General features: G+C 39.6%; 1 protein-coding gene across 1 annotated transcript in view; it reads right to left on the reverse strand.

Moving 5' to 3' along the window:
• LOC140512409 (EGF-like and EMI domain-containing protein 1) overlaps positions 1–26,453 on the reverse strand; it is a 547,574-nt gene that overhangs the window by 85,021 nt on the left and 436,100 nt on the right. Inside the window, exon 6 of the mRNA XM_072621528.1 lies at positions 7,731–7,853. Within this exon, the coding sequence (XP_072477629.1) occupies positions 7,731–7,853 (123 nt within the window). The remainder of the gene's footprint in view (positions 1–7,730; positions 7,854–26,453) is intronic.

Genomic DNA, 26,453 nt, shown 5'->3' on the forward strand with positions numbered 1-26,453 from the left:
ATTTCCAACAAGTATAAAGCAAAGTAATGCCTACCCTCAGTGTGCTAATATTTTCTTGGGTGAGAGAAATGCAACATATGCCCAAGTTATATAAAGTATACACAAAGTGACCGGCAAGGAAATTTCAAGAGGGAAAGAGTGCTCATCATTAGATGGGTGTGAAGGAGGGGAATCAGGACTTGTACAGGGGAAGGAGGCATCTTTGTAGGGGATCAAGAACTAGTATGTAGAAGAGGTGAAGAGGGGCTGCTCATTGTCTGGCTTCTTTCTGTCTCTCTCCTATAGTCAATTCTAAATCATCAAAACTTACCCTCTGCTTCTAGAGCCCACCGTCTCCATTTGCTGAGCTCCTTTTAAAATGAATGGCTGTTGTTGGTGAGAAAACCAAACCAAGGCTACAAAAGAATATAGGTTTTGGGAGGTGCAAGGGATGTTATCCAACCCCCCTCATTTTATAGACGAGGAGACTGACACCTAATGATTTGTCTGAGCACACATGGAGAATAGGGCAGCTAGGTGGCACAGTCAATAGAGTGTGGGACCTAGAATCAGGAAGACCTGAGTTCAAAAGTAGCCAACAGACACTTACTAGCTATGTGACCCTGGGCAAGTCACTTAACCCTGTTTGTCTCATCTGTAAGGTGAAATAGAGAAGGAAATGGTAAAGCATTCCAGTATCTTTGCCAAGAAAATCCCTAACGTGCTCACAAAGAATTAGAGACAACTAAACAACAACGGCCTGGGGGATGTGTCCAACCAATGTCCTCTGACAACAAATCCAGTGTTCTTTTCTACTGCACTACTGTCTCCAGGGGAAGCCTTTGTTCTACCGACTGTTAGCGTGAAAACATCTGGGGCAAAAAAGAAATAAGTAAATAAAAATATTTAGAGGTAACAACGGACTCATAACTTTCTTTTCCTCTGGATGGTGGATGGTGGAAATCTATTGTTTGATATACTAAAAACTAGACTAGAAAAAATCCTAGGAATAACTCTCAAGGGAACTTTCCTGAACCAACAGAGATGAGGTCATTTCAATCTCACCTTCTGTGGTCCTGTGAATGCCAGAAAAAAAAACAAACCAAAACTTGAAGCTTCCTAAAGACTTTTCTGAAACGATTTTACCGGCAGCTACTTGGAAAGGTTGCTTAATGACTCGTTGGGGTTAATTCTCTATGGGCAGGATGAAAACTGGAAAGCTGCTAGATTTTCAAGGAGAACTTCCTGAAATTTCACTTTTAGGATGGCCACAATGTAACTAGCACTTCACCCAAAGTCATTTAATATTGGGATGCTGATGCGATTCATAATGAGTGGCGCCATAGGTCTGTTAACTAAACATTTTCTTTCTTTTTTTAAAAAAAATAACCTGCTGTGGCTGTTCTCAAGACATCAGCTGTCATCTGAAAAGGATGCTGCCTCTAATTGAGCTGCATAAATAATGCAAATGATTGAAAGGAAGTTACAATGGAGGTCTTTATCCTCTTTTATATCCAATTTGTGTGGGACTTCTCCAATTCCATGGATAGATTCTCTCTTTATCCTCACCAACTCATTTAGGCATCTCTGATCAAGAAATTGAGGTCATGAATTCCTTCCATATATGTCTCCAGCTCATATCCTGACAATTGTAAAAAATGTTTTCTTTACCTAAAAAAATCACTTTATATATTTTGAAATACAGCACTCCTAGAAATCTGCTTCTAGGAAGTCCACTGAAATCCTTCTGGTTTATCAAGGACCTCACCAAGTTAATCAGGTTCACAAACCTCCCTTCACATCCCTCTATGACTACCTGCTTTCCGCTTTTTAGTAATTAAAATATGACTTTTGACTCTGATGCACTATACATTTAATCACATAGAAATCCTATAGATTTAACCACATGGATTATGGCGTCAGAATCTTTTTTTTCTTTTCTAATTTAGCAAGAATCCAATGGGCCTCTGAACAAACCCATATCCTCTATGTTTCCAACACACTGAAAATGAAGAATTCTAGAATTGTTGAGATGAAAATAATTAAAAGGCTGTTTAGCAGAGTCTTTACTTTGTAGATGTCCATCACTGTGCTTTAATACAGATGTTAATAAAAATACGTGCTCCAGGCATGAAAGGCAGGTAGGAAAACTGTTTAAGCATTAAAACCTTCTGTCATTTAATTATTCCAGACCTCAGGGAAGGCCAAGCTCAGCAAATATATCAGACAAAGGACATGATTATGAATGGAGATTTAGAGCTGAACACATGTCTTACAAGGTTATTATTACAAATGGAAGTGAGAGAAAGGAGATTTTGTGAATTGTAGTGAGTTATAACTAAAACTTAGGAGTTTGAGAAAGTATATTGTATAGCTAACTATGGAACTTTTCAGGTTCATTAGCCACTTAGTTTCCCTCTGCTATAAAGGTTTCCATAATAACAAGGGGTACCTATCTGGTACTGTCAGTTGCTCTCGTCCATAGCCCCAATACTTCTACTGTAAGAGAGAATCATCTTAGCAGGGTCATGATAGCTCTCCAAGTATTTGAAGAGGTATTTGTTGTAGTTGGCCCTAGAGAGCAGAAGAAAAGAAATGAGTGGAAGTTGCAGAGTCAAATTTAGACTTAATGAAGAGAAACATCCTAACCATTGGGGCTGTTCCAAAGTGATGTGGGATACTGCAGGTTGTAATGGGTTAGCCACACTCGGTATTGGAGCAAGAGTCAAATGACCCCTTTTGGAGTATAGTTCAGAAAGTATGGGTTAGGTTGGATGGGCCCTGAGGTTACTTCTAGCTCTGAAATCCGATGATTTTTGTGATCATTTATGGCATAAGGAAATATATTTTTACATCTATGAAAGTAGTTTCTCAAAAAAAGAAGGTGATTCTACTCCCCCCCCCAAACACTTTATTCTTAGAAAATCTCTGTGGTAAAACATGATGTAAGGGGGTGCAGTGGGATAAACTTCTTGCTCTCTGGGCTTAGAAGATCTTCTCCTTCATCCTAACCCTGACATTTAATTGTGAAATGATGTCAGGTCAGATACTTAATCTTCCTGAGATTCAATTTCCTTATCAACTGAAGGAATGTAAAAATGTGTCCCCTTCACAGGGGTGTTGAGAGAAAAGGACATATAAAAGGAAGACATTCATATTTATTAGAAGAAATTGTTACTGATGTCTAGATTAGAAATCTCTGATTTTTTTGCAATGTAAAGCATTCCCTGTACAATTATAGATATTTTAGTAGTATAGCGGATTCCAGATTTATTTTAAATACGCTTTAATTAACTAGAAAATACATTTTAATTCTTTTGCTTTAACATGAAATCTACCCAAACTATGTCATTCCCAATATACTTGTAGATTGTATTATACACACAGGAGGAAGTCATGTCATTTATTCAATCAACTTCTATGTGCATTGAGCTGAGAAATATAAGGGATATAAGAAAGTTGAGAAAAAGCCTTTTCCTTTAAATGTATACACATATGAATATGTATATGCATATATATATATGCATGTGCATGTACACATGTGCGTGCATATACAACCGTCTATACATATATACAAATAGTCCAGGAGAAAAGTTTTGTACAAAAAGAAAAACAGAATGGATGGTGCATCATATTGTCATAAGTTTTATGGGAATTTAGACACGGGACAATCCAGCTCCTTTTCTGATCACATATGCCTTAAGCATATCCCTTACAATATTTCTTGGGTGGAAAACAACTTATTGAAAATGGATGCTTTCCCCTACTTCTGTCCATTGTATGTCTTTCCACTGTTTTTCCTATTATAACTTTGGTTCCTTGGAGATTCTGTTTTTTTAGGCTCTGAATAATTGTAACAACATCACTATTATAACAACATCACTATTAATTGCTAATTGCAAAATTTTTAAAGTTTCTAAAACTCTTTCCTCATTGACAGTCCAGTAATCTAATCAATCGTTGGTACTATTACTATTCCCATTTCATAGATCAAAAAATGAAGGCTTGAATAGGTAATTTCTCAAGTGTCGCAAAACTAGTAAGTATTGGAGTCAAGGTTAGAACCAGGTCATTCCTGATGCCAGATACAGTACACTCTCTGCTATTTTAAACTGCCTCTATACCATATCATGTTGCCTTGACTGGAAAAAGCACTGGATTTTGAGTTGGAAGACCAGTGTTCAAATTCTAGCTCTGTTACTTAAAATCTATTTGACCATGGGAAAGTAGCTTTACAATTCTGGTCCTCAGTTTCCATATCTGTAAAATGAAGCAGCTGTATTCAGAGCTCTTGAAGCTTTTTTTTTTTTAATCTCCAAAGTTTATGGAAAGGAAAATTTACATTCAGGAACTGACTCTGGAAGACAGGTAGAATTTAGAGAATCAGAAGCATGGCTTTAGACACAGGCATCATATGATTTTAATGTCTTGTGGAAGACGAAGAATTGTGGGGTGAGGGGATGGTTTATGTTTGCTGTCCTCCAATATGCCAGAAGTGACTAAACTATTTCTGTTCATACCACCCTTTGTGTCTCAGTAGTTTTTTTTTTTACCAGCCAAAAGAAATACCTGACGGTTTTACTTATTAAGTAGTTTGGCCCACCCAACTTAACAAGTATTTATGTCCTAACAATTTTGTAGCCACTTGAAAAATAACTAAACATTAAAAGAAAAATAATACTAAAAATGAATTCTTGAATAACCACAATCACTCACTACAGGAATATACGTGCCTACTGGGTATTGCAAAACTTCTCAAACCATCTAATCAGATTGGATTACCATTACCCTCACTTCATGTTTTCCATTGACTTTCATGTGGTACTTACAATTTTATCACAACCACCAGTTTCAGAAAGATTTGACATCACAAAAGAGAAAGCTAAAGAAATAACTGGAACAGCCCAAAATACAAGTAAACAAAACCATATCTCAAATGTTCAAAGAATGTTATCAAATTGAATGTAATTTATCAATTGATATTGAGATTATGAACTGATGAACGCATCATTCCTGTGGGGACATTGAGGTATTGACTATCACTTTGCCTTTGACCTTGGCATCACATATTGCCCTGGATACGCAAAAGGTCAAGCAAGTTCATTTATTAACTAGGGTTTCCATAATTTCAGAAAGCCAATAACAACAACAAAAGAAAAGAGCAGGAGAAAACACTGATTTTATCTGATGACTCAAAATTCAAGGAATCTCCAGCCTTTCAAAAATGTCTATTATTTTAAAAGGAAGTAAGTATTCAGCATCTGATGTTTGTATGGTGCCGTATCAAAAAGAGCTGAAGATATCAATGTGTGACATGGTGGAAAGAATGTTGGATTTAGAGCCAAGGAATCTATCTGGCTTCCAATCCTGACCTGCCTATATATTTACCTGGGTGACCTTGGCCAAGTTACTTAAGTTTTTCTAAACCTCAGTTTCCTTATCTGTAAAGTAAGGACACTGTACCATCTCAAGTACTTTCTAGCTCTAAATTTATGATCCCCTGAATATAGTGGGCTACTACTTTATAAGCTTCTGCTCCATTAATTTTCTTTGAAACTAGAAGCAAGAATTGATCCAGAACTGGAATGAACTAGCTTCTGTAATCCACTGAATCTGCCCTCCAAGGTCAATATCTCATTTACAGAGTATCACTTGGAACTGTTGGACTGCAGTACTAGGTGATAGAGAGAAATCACAAAGCCAACATGGGCAAATCAGCAACAACTGGGGACCAAAGAGGTCAGGGGAATCCCTGCAGCGAAGGTCAGGAATCCAGTTAGAGAAGGGGGGAATTCTGCTTGATCAACATATATGTCACCTTTTCCCTGAAGTAGTCCTCACACTACTCAGCTGGACTTGGTGAACATGCTAATGTATTTATATCAAGGCCATTGAGCATGAGGGATCATTTCTATTTTAGCTTCCCCAAGGAGACTCTGAGTAGCACAGGAGAGTTTGTTGTCTATCTATCTGTTTTTCATTTTTCAAAATGGAAATTTGATTGGGGGTGCAGCTCTTTTTTCCCTCAAACCTCCCTCATTTCATCAAAATGTAAAGAGACCTTGCATGATGACTGAGACTATAACTAAGAAATATCTGGGTAATCCTGGTAAAATTTCCCAAAGTGTCCTACTAGCCATAGAAGCCACTGTCTGAGTGGACCAGCTAACATACCCTGAATGTGCTTTCAAAGTAGTCACGTAGGGCCTATTGGATTAAATGTCACTCTTCTAAGACATGTAAGAAAGAAATCTCAAGCAACAACTTAAATACATCTTTCTACCATCTGAACAAGCAGAGTCATTTTTGTCCCCTAATTCCTTCATACGTTGTACACAGGACATTGTACTACGCTTGTAGTATTCGTTCAGTCATGTCTTTGTGACCCCACTTGGGGTTTTCTTGGCAAAGATACTGGAGTGGTTTGTCATTTTCTCCTCCAGTTCATTTTACAGATAAGGAAACTGAGGCAAACAGGGTTAAGTGGCTTGCCCAGGGTCACACTCTTACTAAGTGTGTGAGGCTGGATTTGAACTCATGAACATGAGAAAATCTAATAGCTAGCATTCACCCAATGCTTTAAGTTTTGCAAAATGCTTTGTGTATGTTACCTAATTTAATCCTCACAAGGGAAGGGGATATCATCTCCATTTACAGATGAGAAAATGAAGGCTTAAAGGAAGTTAAATGACTTGACCCGGGCTGCACAGCCCAGATGTGTCTGATGCAGGATTTAAAATCAGGTTTTCTAAACTTCAAGTTCAACTATTCCCTGCCTCACCTACCTTCCTGAAGCAGGAAAAGGTCTCAACTTTTTCATGCTTTTGGAAGTCTAGGGATGAATTGACTGTCTCCCAAGACTGATATGTTCTGACCTCCCCCTCTTAGCTCCCCTTAGCATCCTTCAAGTCCCAACACAAAGACTACTTTCTGCAGGAGTCCCCTCAGCTGCTAGTGCCTCCCTCTCTCAGATTACCTTCCCTTTATTTAGTAAACATCTTGTGAATGTCTAGTTATGTACATGCCATCTCCCCCATTAGGATGTTTATTTCTTGAGGACAGAGACTGATTTTTTTTGCCTTTCTTTCAATCCTCCGTACTTAGCACAGTGCCTGTAACATAGTAGGCATCTAATAAATTTCTCTTGACTCACTAAAGAGAATTGGGAGAAGTCTATGATATACAAGCCTGTTGTATTCATAAGGCCATGCATTTAGAGCTAAAAGGGACTTTAGAAGTCACCTATTCCAAAGCTCTGCTTTTACAAAAAAAGTTTTCTGGGGTAAGGAGAATTCGGTTGCTGGTCATTGATAATATCATCAGTAATAGTATTGGTGTCTCAGAGATGATATGACTTGCTCAAGGTCACACAGGAAGTAGCAAGATAGAATCTGAACCCAGGTTCTCGTACTCCAAATCACGAAAAGTAGAGCTTACGGAAACATTGCTACGATCGTACTCTGCAGCCCAATAAACAGATTTTCAAACTTCCAATCCAACATCATTTTGACCAAGCCACACCTTTCAGATGAGTAATTTAAAAGTAAAAGATCATTTAGAAATCCCATGGAGATTGTTGCCTTTTTAAGACCAACAAGGCTTGAGACCAAGGAGTAGCATTGTATTTGTAAAGTACTGATGGATTCTATAGAGGTTTTTCTTTTCAAGAGCAAGCCTTCCTCCAGGGCCCCCACGTGGCTAGGTCGATTTTCATTGGAAAGGGCTTCAAGCTGGCTCTAATATTTACTCACTTATGCAGGTGCGTCCATCAGCATGGAGCCTGTATCCCATATCACATTCACAGTAGAAGGAGCCCTCAGTGTTAATGCAACTCTGCTGGCAGCCTCCGTTCACTACTGCACATTCATCGACATCTAGAGAAGGAAGACAGATGGCCGGGATTACAATGTCGTTTCAATGTCAGCCCCACAGAAGAGGCACAATATTTCTCTGATACGCAGCATGTGTGATCTGTTAGGAAGTTGCCGCCTTTGTGACCACCAATCTTTGCTTCTTTGATCTGTTTTGATGTGGGGGTAAACGAGAGATGTATGATAGAGCTGGTATCGAGCTCTGGAAAGCTCCTGACAGTGAGAACAAGGCTGGTCTAACAAATTTCCACTCTTTACCTACTCAGTAATTAGACAGGTCCTTGATATAGATGTGTCCTCCGGGGGAAGGAAAAGTGGAGGAAAGAATTATAAGAAGCTAATCTATCTGAGCTGGCACACACTTGTAGATAAACACCAGGCGCTGGTCAAATCCTGTGAATAAAGACAAGGGACAACATGGTGACCTTGAGGCACCTCTCATGGGCTGCTGTGGCCACCAAGGCAGGGAGAATGAGAAATCAGAGTAAAGTTTAAATTTGGAAACAGAACAAGAAATTAATAACTTTTTTAAATCAGTGGTACAGTTTTGAGAGTTATCATCTGTGATGCATTTCCCCTTGCTATTTCCTTTATCAATAGAGACAACTTAATCACAAGGATTTTTAGTATTTTAAAAGAAACTTACAGATCATCTAATCCAATTCCCTCTTTGCAAGGATAAGGACACTGCAGTCCTAACTAGCTTTGTGTCTTGTTCAAGGTCATGTGAGCAGCCAGTGGCAGAGAGAATTTGAATATGACCCAAAGTCCAGTGACTTTTCTTTCCGCTGTATTACAGTGGCCCCATAAATGGTTGGCAGTCTGGTACTGAGGAAACAGCACTGGCTCTGGAGCTGGGGAGTGGGATGGGGTGGGAAGATGGGACTTTCAATCTCACCTCTGATGCTTGCTACCTGCACGATCTCGGGCAAGTCATTTAATCATTCTAAGACTCATTTTTTTTTTTTCATTTGTAAAAAGGATATCCTCTGAGGTCTTTCCCAGCTTTAGACCTATGACTTTATAACATTTGGGAGAATTCAATTACTGGTCACCAAAGATCACCAAGAGATCCTAGTTAATAATGACAATCATATTAATGGTGGGTATTTCCTTCAAGTCCACAAAGATCTTTCCATCCATCCATCCATCTGTCCATTCAATTAATCAGACAATCAACAGCATTAAGTGTGCACTTAGGTCTCCAACATTTCTAGGGATACAAAGGCAAAAATGAAACAGTTCCTGGCCTTAAAGAGTTTGCATTCTCTAGGGAGAGATCATACAGATACATTTAAGTATACACAAAATAAATGCATTATTTCATTTGAAAAATAGGACATTGTGAGTTCAGCACCATTGGTATTGTGTGGGTTAGACATAGGAGTGCAGAAATAATAGTTACTGTCTATGGGTCTCTTTAAGGCTTGTGAAATGCTTTACATATGATGTCATTGAACTCTCGGAACAACCCTTCATGATAGGTGCTATTTTACAGATAAGGAAATTGAGGAAAAAAGAAATTTATGGACTTGCCCAAATCCAAGTAGCCAGTAAGTGTATGAGGCAGGATTTGAACTCAGATTTCCCTGACTCCAAGTCCAGTCTTCTATGTCACACCCAACTAGCTAACAATACGGGTGGCTGTACATCTGGAATACAACAGGCATGTATAGATGTTTTTGAATGAATAATAAATATAGAGAGCGCTAGAGACAATAATTTGCTAGAAGAGGTCAGGGGTGGGAGGGATCACTTTGGGCTGGTGGTGATCAAGCATGGCTATACTGGAAAGTTAGATAATTTGGGCTTTGAAAGATGACTCCTATTCAAATGGATCAGTAGAGAGGAACAAGTCATTTTGAGTGGCTGAAGAAATGAGATTAGGGTGGGAATGAAAACAAACATAATAACGGGAAGGCCAAATATATTTAGGCCATAATGTGTAGATTTGTCCAGGGGACACAAGAGACAAAATAATTTGGAAATATTTTGACTAATCACTCGGGACACTCACCCCTTCCTACCCACTCATTATCTACTCAATCCCCAAATGTCCTTTGTACTACCAAAACATTTCTTACATCTATCTCCTTTTCTCTGTTCACATGGTCAGTATTTGACTTCAGGCCCCTAGCCCTACTTGCTTGGTCTTCCTATTTCTTTCCTTCCTCTTTTTCATTCATCACATAGCTAACTGCCCAGATAGTCTTCCTAAGGCACAGGTCTGACTACCACTCCCATCCCTCCATGGTCTTTTTGGCTTTAGGATAAAGTAGAACACTCCTACATGCTCCCTCCATATGAAGTCATTCACAATCTGGCTTCCACACCTAGCTTTTCCAATTTAATTCATGACACTCCCTTTGATTTACTCCTTGTTTTGGGCAAACTGGCCTGTGGCTATTCTATGAATTTGGCATTTTTCTCCCAGTCTGGAGGCTCAGGGAAGGTGGGCGTGCATTCTTCCTTCTTCATCTCTGTCTTTGAGAATCTCCTACTTAATCTCAGGTGCCACCTTCTCCTAGAACCCTTTCTTGAACACCCCCTCTCCCCCCACCTCCACCAAATTTGGTCACTGCTTCCATCCTCATCAAATTATTTTACATTTACTTGCTTGTAGACATAATGCCCTCCCCCTCCAAGCAGCTTTTCAGCTCCTCAAGAGCAAAGACTATTTCATTTTTCTCTATGGACACCCATCCAACACCTAGCACATTACTTTTTATATAACAGGAGCTTAATTTTTGAACCATTCAATCATAAGTAAACTATTTGTAATTAGTTCTGAGAACTGAGAATTTAAGGTGTTTCCACCACTAGGGGAACAAATGTATTATTTTGTGTAATGCAGTAGGGCAGCTTGGGAGTCAGAAATCTCTGGGTTCTAGTTTTGCTGTGTGACTGTTGAAAAGTCACTCACCCTCTGAGTGCCCTCAGGCAACTCTAGGAGATGAGAAATTGCCAATTTGCATGTCTGCATCAGGGGATGGAATTCCCACACTTGGCGGAACTCTGAAAGATGAAATCACATGAATGTGTATCCATGCCCACACATACACAACACACATATATTCATTCCTCCAATTTCATCCCAGTGAGGAAATTCCCTGACTCAGTGAAGAACAGAAACCTCTCTGCAATGTATGGTCTTTGTGAGTCCCTTGGGACACTAAGGAATTAAGTGACTTTTTCAAGATGATATATTCAGAATACGTCAGATGCAGAACCCGAATTCAGAGCTCAGCTGACTCAATGTCATTCTGTCTTCCTTTGTCCTTTTTACTCACCTATTATATCCCTTCCATATCTTAGGCATCTAGGTGACTCATTGAATCAAGGAGTACCTGGACTCAGGAAGACACTTGTGGGCTGCGTGACCCTGAGCAAGTCACTAAACTGCTCTTTATCTCAGTTTCCACATTTTTAAAAATGAGGATAATTATAGAATCTTCATCTCTGTGTTATTGTAAGTAGAAAATGAGATAATATTTGTAAAGCACTTTGCAAACCTTAAAGTGTTAGATTGGCTACTCATATTCCTTTCTATATATCATTATATGTATATATATAAATATGATATAGAGTTATACATATTATTGGGCAGGTAAAGACATACCAGGGCCCATTTAAACAATGGTACAATAGCAAAAGCAAAAACAGACAAAAAATTAAATTAATTTTAATTCAATCAATCTAATGGTTGGTTGAAGCAAGCAAAAATAATTGATTCAAGAAATCTTTCCTTTTTTCCCGACTGAATCAATTGAATCCATCCATGATTTTGTCATTTTGTGTAGGTACTCTCAGCACAACTTATAGAACCGTCATTTTCTGGTAAATGACAAAGACTGTGTCAACAAATAGAACTGGCTTGAATGGACTGGCCTAGCCTTTCTAGGACACTGAACCATTGTGTCCCTTAGGATATGTCTGCCCAAAACATTTAAGAAAATGAGAAGCTAAGACAAAAGGATTGGAGAAATTCAGTTTGTGAAGGATTTCAGAAAATTCTAAACACAAACTCACACCCACTCTAAAACTCCATTAACTTTCACTTAGCTCTATTTTTCTACAAATGTCAACAAGGAAATGAAAATAAGGGACTTTGGGGGAATGACCTGTGATAGGGAATTGGCTTATTCTTTCAGAAATGAAGAAAACATTGGTTGTTCTCTAACAGAATCTCCCCTATGGAGGGAGGAAGCAAGTGCAATTGCTGTGGTGTTAGACAGTCCTCTCAACGCTGTTCGCACATATACACATATACATATATGTGCATGCATTTTATTCCATCACAATTCTGCCCAACTGAGTCAAGCAGAAGAAATATTACAAAAATGATCTATGGGAGGAAATTGAAAAATTATAAAAATGATTTAAGGGAGGAAACTCTCAAAATTTGGGGACATTTTTGGGAAAAACTGGGAAGCATTTTGGAATTCTAAAATATCTCTGCATTACATTTTCATGAGAGGTGTTCAGAAAAACTCCCATTCTCAGAGCTGTGGCAAACAGACACCACTGGGAGCAAAGATAAAATAATTAGGATTCCCTCCACCCCCATTCGCATGATTTTGGTGATTCTAAGGTAGCAGGAGGCAGGACCAACTATGCTAGCATTTTTTCTTTTCTTTAAAAAATAAATCTTCCCCCCAAATGTTTTTGCTCTATTTATCCTAGTTGCTCTCCCCCAGATGGTCATGGAGCATAATAGTTTAAGGGAATGCAAATTGTCATGCACATACTTTGCACATGAATGACCACTGAGACAACAATGAGCCCACTCCAGCTTCCAAACCACCGGAATTGTGAGTTATTATTTTTGCTGAGATTTTGTGACCATTTACCTGTAGAACTTGAGGTAAATAAATGACTCTTTTTCTTTATCTTTTCATGCCCTGTCTTCAACAATCTGTTTCCGAAAAAGAAGGGATTTAGATAGCAGTCCTGGGTGCTTCCCTTTGGTCATCAGACCACAGACATATTTGTGCCTATCTCAGGGAAGGCTTTAATGACTGGGAAGGTCCTCACAACCAAGGGATTTGAAGAATGTTTTCAAAGGTGCAGAGAAGGTCATTTAGGATCCCACTGTTGACTTACCTCTGCCTTAAGCCTTGAAATGGACACTGCTTCTTTCCACTCTAGCCGTAAGAGCTAGGATTAATATGGTCTTTTAAGGTTTGCAAAGCATTTTGCATATATTATCTCATCTGATCCTTAAAACAACCCTGTGAAGCATGTTTTTTTTATTATTTTCATTTACAGAAAAATAAACTGAGTCTGACAGTGGGTCAGGGTGGCCTCAGAGTCACGTACCTCTTAAGGTTCGCTTTGAACTCAGGTCTTCTTGATTCCACTTTTATTTACTACCCAAACGAGGTTAGTCATGGACACAATTTAAAATCAGAACCCTATTATTTATACTCTTTCAACAATAAGACCAGCATTAATATCCATAGCTCCATTCATTCATATGTTCATTCATTCAGTAAATATTTATTAAGAATTTACTAGGTGTCAGGCACTCTGCTAAGTGCTGGGGGGTACAAAAAGAGACAAAATCAATCTTTGCCCTGAAGGAGCCTCCTAATTCTTATCGGTGAACTTGGGCCAGAAGCATCCTGCTTGCCTTGTACTTGTCATCATACCACAGGTTGGGATTGTAACGAACTAAGAATCCACAGGGCAGACCTAGGGAAGTTTTAGTTACCTTTGTCCTTGGGATTGATCTGAGACTCGACTAGTGCCACTGTTGGGTAAGAGGAATATAAATGTAGTTGTTGGGACTTCAAAGGGAGGAGTTGGACTGGATAACTTCTAAGGTCTCCTCCCCGTCTAAGTCAACAACCTTCTGAGTTATGAGTTTATTGCAATAGTTTTGGCAAGAGATGATTAAGTTAGAAGTGGGTGGGGAGGAGTTATTGTGGGAGTAGATATGAAGGTGAAATGTGATTGATGCTGTAGATACAGAATCAGCAAATTTGACGACATACTGAGATACCAGAAAACAGTTACCATCAGACATGCACTGGTAAATGTTTAACACCTGACTTTCCAAAGGGAAAATATATGCATCAAACAATCACAAGTTTAATTAGCATTCTTAACATTTTACCCATCACTTTCTACAACCTAGATAATCAGCAGAACGATACATCAAGTCCTCGTGAGTAACATTTGCCAATTTCCAAGGTCAAAATGCTTACACTGAAAATTTGGTAATTTATTTTATTTTATTATTTTCCAAGCAATCAGAATGTCTCTTTTGTATGTATGGCACACCCCCAGGGAACCTGAGCAGGAGGTTCTCTGTGTAGAAGAGGCTAGTAGATGCTTCTGGGAGAGAGTTGCTATGGTTTGTAACCATTCTCTCTTTGGTCCTGCTCTGGTAGTTTGACACCTTCACGGATAGTCCAGTGATAGATAACACTGCAAGAAGAAAGGTTCAAGCCCTCTCCCTGGACTCCAAGGCCATGTGGCCTCATGAAAACAGGCTTTTCTTGTTTGCCAGACTTACCTCATCCTCAGCCCATTTCATTCTAGTCAACAGAGATTAATCTGGAGGCTCTGACCTTATGAGTTTCTAAAGGTCAGAGAGTGGGCCTCCAGAAATCTGATGGTTAAAGGCCATAGTGTGGTAGCCAGTCCAGCACCCTTCCCCCAAGGATCATGCAGTGACCTTTTAGGACACTTCCAGTGGTCACTGAGATAAGGATGCATCCAACAGTCAGGTACATCTGGATGCTGTTCTGCTGGGACCAGTGTTGTTTAGAAAGTATACTTTTAGAGTCAGCCCATTCACCCCAGAAAACAAAACGTTACAGAGGAGGATGTGTGCCTAAAATGCTGGGGCATATATTTGTACTTTTTTTCTGTCATATCTTTGAAGTGAATATTCTTTTGTAAAAGCTAATAGATATTGAGTATCCAATATTAGGGAGATCAAGGGCAGTCAGTGAGAACTCAAGCCAATAGCATTGGAGATCGGGTACTCCCAAACCCCTCAAAGTACCCCTGGAGACCTGAGCAGGAGATGCAGCAGGCTTCTTCTGGGAGAGGAAGCCAAAGAGAACTCACCATCTGTATCAAAAGCTTGTGCCACAGGGAACCATCAAATCAGAACACAATGGTGGGGACATTGTGCACTAGGCAATTCAATACCTCATCACTTGACAGGAGCAAATGCTCCAAAGGTCAGCTGCCTTTCTCCCTGGGACAGCACACAGGGGGTAAACACAATTTTGCTATAGCACAGCCCTTGGTAGAGAGTGAGACTGTCTTCCAGGTCAGTTCTCTTTCTTTTAATCTTTCAGAACACAGCATGACCACCCTAGGGGCTCTTCCTTATTTTAAGGGGAATGGGAAATCCTGACCTGGCAATTTTGTGAGAATATCATAGAATTCACAACTGGAATCAGCCTCCACCTTCCTCATTTAATGGATGAGGAAACAAACAACAGTAGCTACCGCAATACTCTTATAAAAACGCTTCAAGACTTGCAAAGTGCTTTACACAGATGATCGAATTTGATTTTCACAATAAGCTTGTTGAAATACATTTCCCCTTCCAGTTTTACAGATGAGAAAACTGAGATAGACAGGTTAAGTGACGAGCCCAAGGTCACACAGCAAGTGAGTGTGTCAGGCAGGATTTACACCTGGGTCTTCTTGACTTCAAGATGAGTACTCTATGCACTATGCCACGTGGTCACCCTTGGAACAAGGGACAAAGCTGGGATATGAACTCAGGTCTTCTGACCTTGAATCTAAGCCTCTTCATTATAAAACAAGGCCATAATTTGAATGAGGAAGTGCTCTTTCTTTACTCCTCAGCATTCACCACCCTCACTATGCTGATTAAAAGAAAATGGACCCCCTCTGGTGCGAGACGAGGATGTTGACTGAGGCCTGGAAGGACCCCCTGAGGTCCTTTAGTCCAAACATCTCATTTTACAGCTGAGAAAATTCTGCCTCAGGGGAAGTCAAGTGCCTTGATTATGGTCATGGGATTATAAAACTAGAAGTGGAAATGACCTTAGAGATCATCCAATTCAATTTGCCTCATTTTACACCTGCAGAAACTGAGGCACATGTTGGTTGTAGGTGATACAGACAGTAAAGTGTCAGAGGAAGGATTTGAACTTGGGCTGTCTAACTCCAGAATCCATAATGCCAGAAGGAGACATCATGTTATAATTGATAGGGAGTTGGCTTTAGCACTAGAAAAGACCCGAGTTCCAGTTCCAGTTCTGAGACTTACTAGCTGAGACACACTAGGAAAATTCCTTAACTTCTCAGTGCTCTAGGCAACTTGTTAAGACTATAAATTGTAGAAGGTGACAACTGGCTTTGCGAGAGAGAGTTTCCTTACCTGGGAGTTTCCTATAATGAAATCACAGGTCCAGTCTCTACCCTACCATTCATATCCCCTCACCATGAAAAGTAGTTCAGAATACATTTAAACATAAAAAGACACTTTTCCTAATGACTGTCTCCCAAAAATGAAAGCCAATTGATTTTTTCAAGCCTTGATTAAAGACCTTGCATAAGACTTTGCATCCTGGGTCATCTCCAGTCGTTCTGATGAATATCAGGCCACTGGACCCAGAAGGCTCAGAAGAGGAAGATGAAGTTGGTGACCTTGCACAGCCCTCTCTCACTCAAATCAAAGTCAACTGCAAGTCATGTCATCATCTTGAGATGTCCTCTTTGAGAACAGAGGACAAACACAACAACAAGAATGAATAAAGCATGAATGAATGCAGTTATTAAGCACTTACTGTGTACAAAGCACTGTGCTAAACATTGGGCACACACAGAGAAAAGTAAGACCATCTCTGCTTTCAGGGAGCTCACATTCTAGTGGGAGGGACCACAATTTAGGGAAATGTCAGTTGCATATCCTTGGTATATAATAACAAGGCAGATGGTGATGTCTCTTCTTTAATTTAATCAGTGATAAAATCATATCGGTTTCTAATGTTGAACCATTTGATAATACCAAGGACTTTGGTGACAAGACCTTTCTTTGCTGATTCTTGCTTGGAGGATTAGTTGCCAGCTTGTTGGGGACACTAACTGGAAGAACTGCTATTGCAAAGGTTCTTGGGTTCAGGGTCTTAGGATGCCTCCACCAGGGACTAAGGGAGATGGTGGCCAAGTTGATGGTAGCTTGACTTGCCTGGTATGTGCTTCCTCCTGTTTCTCATGGTTCCTTGCTGCTTCAGCCTGATTGGCTTGTTTGCCATGTGAGTGGCACTTGGTTAAGAACACTGATCCCTTCTCTGCAGGAATTGCTTCCCCAGATGATGGTCTTGAAAGATGGGATGGAAGTAAAACTCTTGTTCTTCAGGTTCTTCCACTCTCAGAACTCTTGCGATATCTGTCTCTTGGTGGCAGCTGGTCAACAGTTGTTGCTGGTGGTGATGGAGAAGATGGGCACCTCTGCCCAATGATTTCCCCCTACAATGATGGCATGATGGCCAAGAAGATCAGAAGCAGTTCTGTTGTTTGTGGTGACACTGCTATTTCCAAATCTCTTGGCCTCAGGGGTCTGGGTTATCTCTATCAGGGCACATGAGGATATGGTGGTCAATGTGGCAGTTGTAGTTTGATTTGCCTGGTATTTGCTGTTTCCTGTCTCTCCCTCTTGGCTACTTTCAATTAGGCTGACTTACCTACCCTGGCAACCCATGCTTTTCTGAAATGCCCTGAAGTTGGTGACTCTGCCCAGCCCTCCCTCACTTAAATCCAATTCATTTGCAAGTCATGGCATCACTTTCCTGATTTCACCATCCACTTCAAGAAGACAGACAAAGGACAGCTTTTCTTCTCCTGTTCTTAATCCAATTAACATGTTCAGGGAATCACTCTTGTTCATTTGTCCTTTGTTTTTTATGAAGAGGACCAATGACATCGCAGGATGATGTGTTGACTTGCAAGTGGATTAGATTTAAGTAAGGCAAAATTGTACAAAATTGTACAAAATTGAGCCTCACTCTCTCTTCCAGATTAATAGAAGTCCAGATGCAATACATAAGATGACCAGTGATGGTCTGGTATGCAATGGTCCATGTCTGACCAAGCTCTAATAGCTCCACAGCACCTGCTTTAGCCGACTTCATGTCTATTGGAACAAATTGTTCTCATCCAACCATTCCACCAGGGGAAGTCTTCACATGTTTGAGGTAGACACCCCCGTAACTGCTGGGTTTGAAGCCTGTTGTTGCCCTCAACCTCTCTTAGCCCGTCTGCTAAGATGGTTTGCTGGGATGTGGGCACTGCTCATGCTCCAGTTTTTTGGAGCCAGTTCCTATGGTGGAGTCAGGAGAGTGTTATATTTGGGGTCAGGAGGCATGGATTTAAATCCAACTTTCCCACTTGCTGCCCCTATGACTTTGTCATCTCTTTCTCCAGATTCCTAATTTGCAAAATGAGAGTGTTAGACCATTTGTCGTTTCTGTTCCCATTCAACTCTATCTAGGTCTGTGAATTTTTTAAGACCAAGTAGAAGTCCCCCATCCTCAGTATTTTGTGCCAAACCATGACAACGGAGTCCTTAATAGCAGCTCACATATTTACTGATCTGCACAGAGGTACTCAAACTTATTTTCCTCATGGCACAGAATATTGTGGAGTGAAGAATCATGGTATACCAAATGTTTAAGATGGCAAAAGAAGAATTCCTAGAAAAACCACTCACTAGATGCTGGGAATTCCTCTTCTTTTCTTTCCTCTTTCCCACCTATAATGCTAATGAGGTAAAGATCTTCCCCACTCATTAATGGGCCGGCCCATTAAGGGAAGTTTGATTAGGGGAGGCCCACATCTTTTCTTAATTTTCTAATGAAGCACTGGTTCTCAAGAGCTGTGATGCCCTTTGGCTCTGAAAATTGTATAAATACTCTTAGGTGAGGTTTTACTTTGGAGATTTCTCATTGGAAGTGTTTGTTTGGCAAAATGAGCCTCCATGCAGCTGCTAAGGAGCCCCACAGCTTTGAAAATCCAGATGTTGGAGGTTCTCTCTCTGGAAACTATGTATGCAAGTAATGGTCAGACAGCTGGATCTGCCTGTTGATCTCTGATGTATGCGTTGCTTATGCAGACAGTCAGAAGCCCTGTCTGTTGGCTGATCTTTGTTTCTCTGTTTGTGTTTTCTGTGCAAATCAGGGGGCTGACTTTTTCCCCTGAACTAAGTGAATGATGCATGTGCTTGATTTAAGTGATTGTTGACTGCTTGAAAGTTGCTGTCCCTTAGAAAAGCAGATCTAAGAACCTGCACAGCATGCCCTCCTGTGTATGTCAGGGTGTTTGCTTTTATACCACCCCTCCCTCTCTTCTGACTTTACTTCCCAAGGAATAGCCTGAAGAATACTGAGGCATACATACATACCTTCCCTAATAAAGTTACTGATCTGACTTTCCAAAGACCAAGCCAGGAAAAGCAGATGCAAACTATCACTGAAAGCAGAAACTGGGGAATGTGGAAGCCTAGGAGGTGGGGAGGGAATTATGAAAGCTAGTGTGTAACAACCCTTGGAAACCACTGGTCTCAGCTTTGATCTCACCAAAAGCCTTTACTGCTTTGACACGCTTAACCAGTGGTATTAATGAGAGTTGTCTCCTGGCAAATAAGTTTGTGAGCTTTGACCAAGGCTTCCCACACTCATTACATCAACAAGATTTCTTCCCAGTGTGAATTCTCTAATATATAAGAAAGTGTGAACTTCAAGCAAAGTGTCATCCCACTTATAACATCCCTAAAGGCCATGGCATGTCAGTGTTACAGTAATCTTTGCAATACAGTGTCTCTTTGTTCTAAGCTTAGGACCATGCTACATGAGACACACAGCATGAAGGCTAAGCCTAAATAGTTTTGTGTTATAATTGAATATACTTTATAACATCAGTTATACTCTGCTTAATGACATGAACCATCTTATCACACGGAAAATGGCACAGTATGTAAACATAAATGCTAATTATTATTTCTTCTATTGTTTTCCTACGTACAGTGAATGGAGAAATAGGAAAAAGTGGTTACTTTGGTTAGGATGGTAACTCGAATTATTCTTTCAGGGGGTACCCATGTTGGGTCACGGTAGTGAAAGACCAGAGAGTCAGGGGTACATCCTGTAGGGGAATGAAGTCATGGATAGCTTGAATGCCCTCCTTCAAATGGTGATTCTAGGAGGAATCAGCCAATCAGAGGAAGAGGCTGCGGGGGTGGAGTCAGTGTTGTGTTCAGAGGAAAGGGGCAAGAGAATAAGTTTTTATTAAGTGCCTACTATGTACCAGGCTAGTAAATGTTTAACAACTGGCTTTGGGGGTTGGGGGTGGGATGTATGTATAAAATAATCTGCTTTATTCACATTTTATTCATCACTTTCTGAAGTCTAAATGATCAACAAAACAATAAACCAAACCTTAATTTACATCATTTGTCAAATTCTAGGTCTAAATATTTATACTGATCATTTATTAATCTGTTCTTGAGTCAGAGATGGCATCTCTAAGACTATTCAAAGCTATCTAGAAGCTGACGATGGGAGAAATACAAACTTCTGGGCTAAGGTTTACTAGTGTGTCACATAATTCAATCTACAGAACAACAAAAAAATAGGCTTAAGGAGGATTTTATATTTTTGATGAGGCTGTAGAAACTGGGCTTGGGAAATGATTTCTGAGGCTCATTGAGGAAATGGACTCTTTGAATGAAGCTACTTTCAGATAACTCTAAAGATGCCTGGATTGGTGCCTGTGGGAAATCCCAGCACTCACTTTCCTGGCAGAGGATACTCGGAGGCAGATATTCTGGGAGTCCCAGAGCTAACTTTTGACCCCTCTACAAGGGTCAGGAGACAGAGAAGGGCAGTCAATGAAGCTCTTGGCAAGGTTTGATTAAAGCCAGGCAGCACCCTCCTCTCTGTTGTGGAGTTCATTGATTCGTTCAAGCATTCACAATTTTTAAAATACTAATTATGTGAGAAACATCACACCTTGCTAGGTGTCAAGGATTGCAAAAAGATATTTAAGATGTGGTCTCTCCCCTCCTAGAGCACGTGATCTTATGCAAGAGATAGGACAAGGATACCACATATGGACATAGATCCAGTACAATAAACGAAATGTAAAATACCTTGATGGCAACTAAAACAGATTAGAAACTAAGAGTACAAAAGAGGAACAAAGTGATGTGGGAGGACAGAGAGACAGACATCCTTCCATCCTCCCTTTCATTGATAGATATATATATATAATATATGGTCCTCTTCAAAAATGAAGGAAAAATACAACAATACATGATATATATATATATATATATATATATATATATATATATGTATATGTATGTATGTAGATAAAGGTACTTTATAAATAGCATACCAAAATATAGTGCATATATGCACATATTCATTTATATATGTCTCTGTCCATATGTACCTATACACATGTGAAAACATGTATATAGGTGCACAATATGTACATTCATATACATACACATACCCATCCTATTTTTTATAGGTGAATCTGAGGTCAAGAGAGGTTACATAACTTCACCCAGGTCATATAAACAGACAATCAGAAATATGGTCTTCAAAGCCATACCCTTAGACTTCAGACCTGGGCTAAAGAAAGCCATCTATAATAAGTCCCTCTACTTCCTTCACTCCCTCTCTTCTTAAACCTCTACAGTTTTGCTTCCAACCTTAACATTAAACTGAAATTGCTCTTGCTAAAGTTACCAATGTTCTCTTAATTGCCAAATCTAATGGAAGATTTCTCAGTCCCTAATCTTGACCTCTCTGAAGTCTTTGACACTGTCAGTCCTCTTGGATAATTGCTCCATTCTAGGTTTTTACGGCACCGTTCTCTACTGGTTCTTCTGCTATCTGTATGGTTATTCTGCTTTGGAGGATCTTCATCCAGACCAAGGGTCTGTCCTTGGTCCCTTTCTCTTCTCCTTCTATATTATTTTGATGGGTTTTCTCATCAGCCTTCATGTTTCAATGATCATCTTTAAGCAGATGATTGTCACATGTATTTATCCTTTCACTACACTCTCTCCTGATTTCCAGTATTACATCAACTTTCCATTCAACATCTTGAATTGGATATCATGCAAAAATTTTGAACTCAAAATATCCCAAAGAAAACTAGTCATCTTTCTCCTTAAATCATCTTTTCCTTTGAATTTTTCTATTTCTGCCAAGGGCATCATTATTCCCCCAGTAAGCCAGGCTTGCAGCCATGTTTGACTCCTCACCAACAGCACCCAAATTCAACCTATTGTCAATTCGTATAATTTCTACATCTACGACATCTCAATTCCTTTTCTTCACTCATGCAGCTACTATTCTGATGCAGACCCTCATCATCTTACTCCATGACTATTGTAATCACCTTTCTTCTGGTTGGTCTCTCTACCTTATTTCTCTACCCCCTCTAGTTTATCCTCCTTTCAGGTGTCAAGATCAGGATCCTAAAGTGAAATCTGGACCATATTACCACCCCTTAACTCAATAAACTCCAAAATGGAATATAAACCCCTCAATTTGCCTTTTAAAGCTCTTAACAACCTAGCCTCTTCCTATATCAGTTGGTTAAACTTTTCTCTCCTCCATTTACTCTATGATCCATCTAGAAGGTTTCTTTCCCACACACTGCTCCATTTCTCAGTTCCATGTTTTTACACTATTTGTCTCCCATGTCTAGAATGCTCTCCTTCCTTTTCTCCATGTCCTGGCTTCTTCTTGTCTCAGCTAATTTGTTTGGGCACCTAAGTACATGCTTAATTTCTTTTTAAACAAAATTCTATAAAGACAGTTACTGTGTAATGGAACAAATACTGAATTTGGACTCAGAATTGGGGTTCAATTCTTGCCTCTGCTAAATATTAGTAACAATAATGATAACATTAATAATTACTCTTTAATGCTTTAGAGTCTGAAGAACATTTAATGTGCATTAATTTTATTCCATCTTCACAATATCTTCATAAGCTATTACCATGGGTATCACCTCTCCATTTTACAGTTGTGGACACTGAGACTTTGAAAGGTGAAGGGATTTGCAGAACTGCCTCTATGTGTGTCAGAGGCAGGATACACACTCAGTTGTCTTCTGCACCTAATCCAATGCTTTATTACTCGTAAGACTTTAGGCTAGCCATTTAACCCTTTTGCCCCTCAGTGTAATAAGGGAAGACTTTGGGAGACTACAAATTCCCATGCAGCTTTAAATGTACATACAGTATTACTGAACTACTAGTTAGCCACGTTAAAGTTCAGGTTTGGCATTCTGATACAATGTAGCACCCTCATTGGGAAACATTCTCTAACCACGGGCAAGATCCAAAGTGGTAAATAAAGTGTTCACTGTAGCCTTGGGACTATTTAAGATCCAGTCAATGGTCCATCAGAGAACTGGGGAGGCAGGAGAGTCTTTTAGTTAACAGGAATTTCTCCTGTGATCTTCAAAAGCAGAAAGAGCAGAGGCCTTGCTGCTGTTATGCTCAGTGGCCGATTAGATCGAGTTTTTTCCTCGATATATTCGCAACCTTATCCTTTCTCAGCACTTCTTAGGACTCCAAGAATATCTATGATGTTTGTTTGGGGAATTGAAAGCATACCCTCAAGCTATTCAACACCAGAGTTATGATGTCTAAAAAAAATGCACACGCAAAACAATCCAGTCCCTCAGAGAAAGTAAGCTCTGTGAGTCTGCAGATTAGGAAAACCCTAACCATAGTATTGGTACAACAATGGGGAGTCAGAGTTAGATTGCACACCTGGCTTACAGCATTTTGTCAAGGCCTTGGCTAAAGTCATGCTTTAGAATTCCAAGAGGCCCTGGGTTCTAGAAGGCAATGGCAAGAAAGCATTTGCAAGACTCATCATGCTGGAAAGGCCTTGGTAACCTCAGTAGTCTGAGGAATTGACTAGCAATTTAACTATGAATTCTAGAGACTTGTCACCAAAGAATGGACCACTAGGTGATTTTTTTAAATTGGCAGGCACATGTAGAGCCCTTTCTATAAAGGCATGGAAGAAACGTCCAGAAGGATAGAATCACAAATTCCTGAAATAATCTCAGAATTCCAGAATTGTAGAGTTGACAGGGAACTCAATGGCTATCTAGTCCAATCCATACTTGAACAAGAATCCCTTCCAAAGTGTACACTACAAGTGGTCATCAAGATTTTCCTAGTACGTCTCCAGTAGGAGGGAGTTAGAAACTTCAGAGGCAGTCTCTCATATTTTTTAAAGCAATGGAATCTTTAAAAGGCCTCAGCTCTGTTTCCATCAAGCTAACATAGACTGCTCCCTGTCTGCCTTTCCAGATATCTTATACCTTAATCCCATCCACACAGCCTGTGATCTAGTTGCACTGGTCTACTGTAAGTTTTTGAAGATGTCACTCCAAGCTCCCATCTCTGTGCCTTTGCACTGGCTGGTCCCCATTCCTGGAATGCTGTGCCCCATCACTCTCTCCTCCTAATTTTCTTGTCTTCCTTCAAGACTCAACTCAAAGTCTACTTTCTCCTCCACACACACCCACACAGGAAGTCTTCCCTATCTTCTTTTGCCTTCACTTTTCAGCTTAATTTCCATTTACTCTATATCTCTTATGTACCTATGGTGTCTTCTCCATTAGACTATATGGTCCTTATGGCTTGTTTTGGTTTTTATTTGCATCCTTAACACTTAGCCCAGTGTCTATGCTTGTTGGTGGCAGTCATAAGTGTGCAGTAGTAAGGTTGGAAGGTATCAAGCTACGAAAATTTAATAAGGCGTAGTTTAAGTTTATGGAATAGAAGGTTGCCATGGTCAAATCTATGAGTCACAAAAACTCATTGGGAGTGGTATGGAAGATGGATCAGAAGAAGGAGAGGTGAGTCAGGGAGATTAATTATGAAGTTTTTTCAGTGGTCCAAGAATAGGATTATGAGATCTGCAGTAGACTGATGGGTGTGTGAATGGAGAGAAGGGTGTGTGTTTGTCCTTCATTCCCCAAAGAAGACTATGCCATCAGAGAAATAATAATGTGCCTTGCACTTGACTTTGTTTTTGAGTGAGAGAGGGTGTGCAGGTCATCAGTCTCACTTCTCCTCCAGAGCCATCTGAGTCCAGTGACCAGATATTCATCAGGATGACTGGAGATGACCCAGGATGAGGCAATTGTGGTTAAGGGACTTGCCCAAGGTCACACAGCTAGTGAGTGTCAAGTGTGTGAGGTGAGATTTGAACTAAGTTCCCCCAACTCCTGCACTGGTGCTTTATCCACTGCACCACCTTGCTCCCCCCTGGAGAGAAGGGTATAAGCTCAAGAGATGCTGTGGTGATTGAATTGGCCATATGGTGACTGATAAGGGGGACAGTAATAGCAGGGAGTGGCTAATGACACCAGGACTGAGAGACAAGGGGGATGTTGATGACCATTTGTATATCGCTAAGTATCATAAATGAATTTTGTTTTCGGAAAAAAAAGAAGGCACCACTCAAAAATTTTAGCTTTATGCCTCATATTTTGAAACATCTTTATAATTATTGCTCAGAGGTACATTACATCTCTTGAGTAATACGACTCCAAATGTCATTACTGAGTGGTTTGACAAAATCGGCTCCATTGGAAGCGCACAAAGCTACAGAAGTAATAACCATGTAAAGTAAATGCTAATCATTTTTTCTTTAACAAGAAACCTTCATATTTCCTTCCTCTTAAAATCTGAATAAAAGAAAAAAACAAGGAAATTTCACTTTTTTTCATTGTAAAATTGCTTGGAGATACATACTCACATATATATATATACGCACACATATGTACATATAATAACTTGGAGATATTTATCTCTAAGTAATTTTACTTGTAAAAGTATATATAATATGGAATTTATTATATGTGTTATATACAATATATAAAACCAAACAAAATATGAATAAATATATACATATGAATATATGAGTTTATAACAATGCACTTGTTAAAATATATTATCTGGAAGTAATTTAAATATATATGTATAAATGTGTATTATATATATTGTAAAGTTATGTGCATATACACAGTCAATTAGGAAAAGAGCCCAGTCCCAGCATCCCTATTTGATTCAATTCTTTTGATTGTGTTGACTTATCAGTCTGGCCACTAGATAGTCTGGGCAAATAATTTATCGCGTCAACTTTTGTCCTAAAATAATCAAATTGACCAGGTTTTTTTGGTATGTAGGTAAATGGAATCTAAAAGTAATTTGAGCAGAAAAGGATCATCCGTAATTAAACATGACATTTTCATAAAGACATAACTAGTCTGGAATAGTGGATAAAGTGCTAGAATTACAGAGGCAAAAATATGGGTTCAAATTCTGTTTCTGACGCTTGCTAGCTTTGTGACTATTAGCAAGTCACTTATCCTCTCTGAGTCTCCAGAAGACTAAAATTATCAAGTAAATTGTAGGCAGGCAGGTAACTGATCCTTACTAAGCGCTTACTATGTGACAGGCACTGTGATAGTCACTGAGAACACAAATACGAGCAAAAAAATGCAATCCCTGCCCTAAGGGTGCGTTCATCTGGCAGATTGTAAAGCCAGTGGGGGTAG

The sequence above is a fragment of the Notamacropus eugenii genome, chromosome 6 (genome assembly GCF_028372415.1).
Source record: "Notamacropus eugenii isolate mMacEug1 chromosome 6, mMacEug1.pri_v2, whole genome shotgun sequence".
NCBI lineage: Eukaryota > Metazoa > Chordata > Mammalia > Diprotodontia > Macropodidae > Notamacropus > Notamacropus eugenii.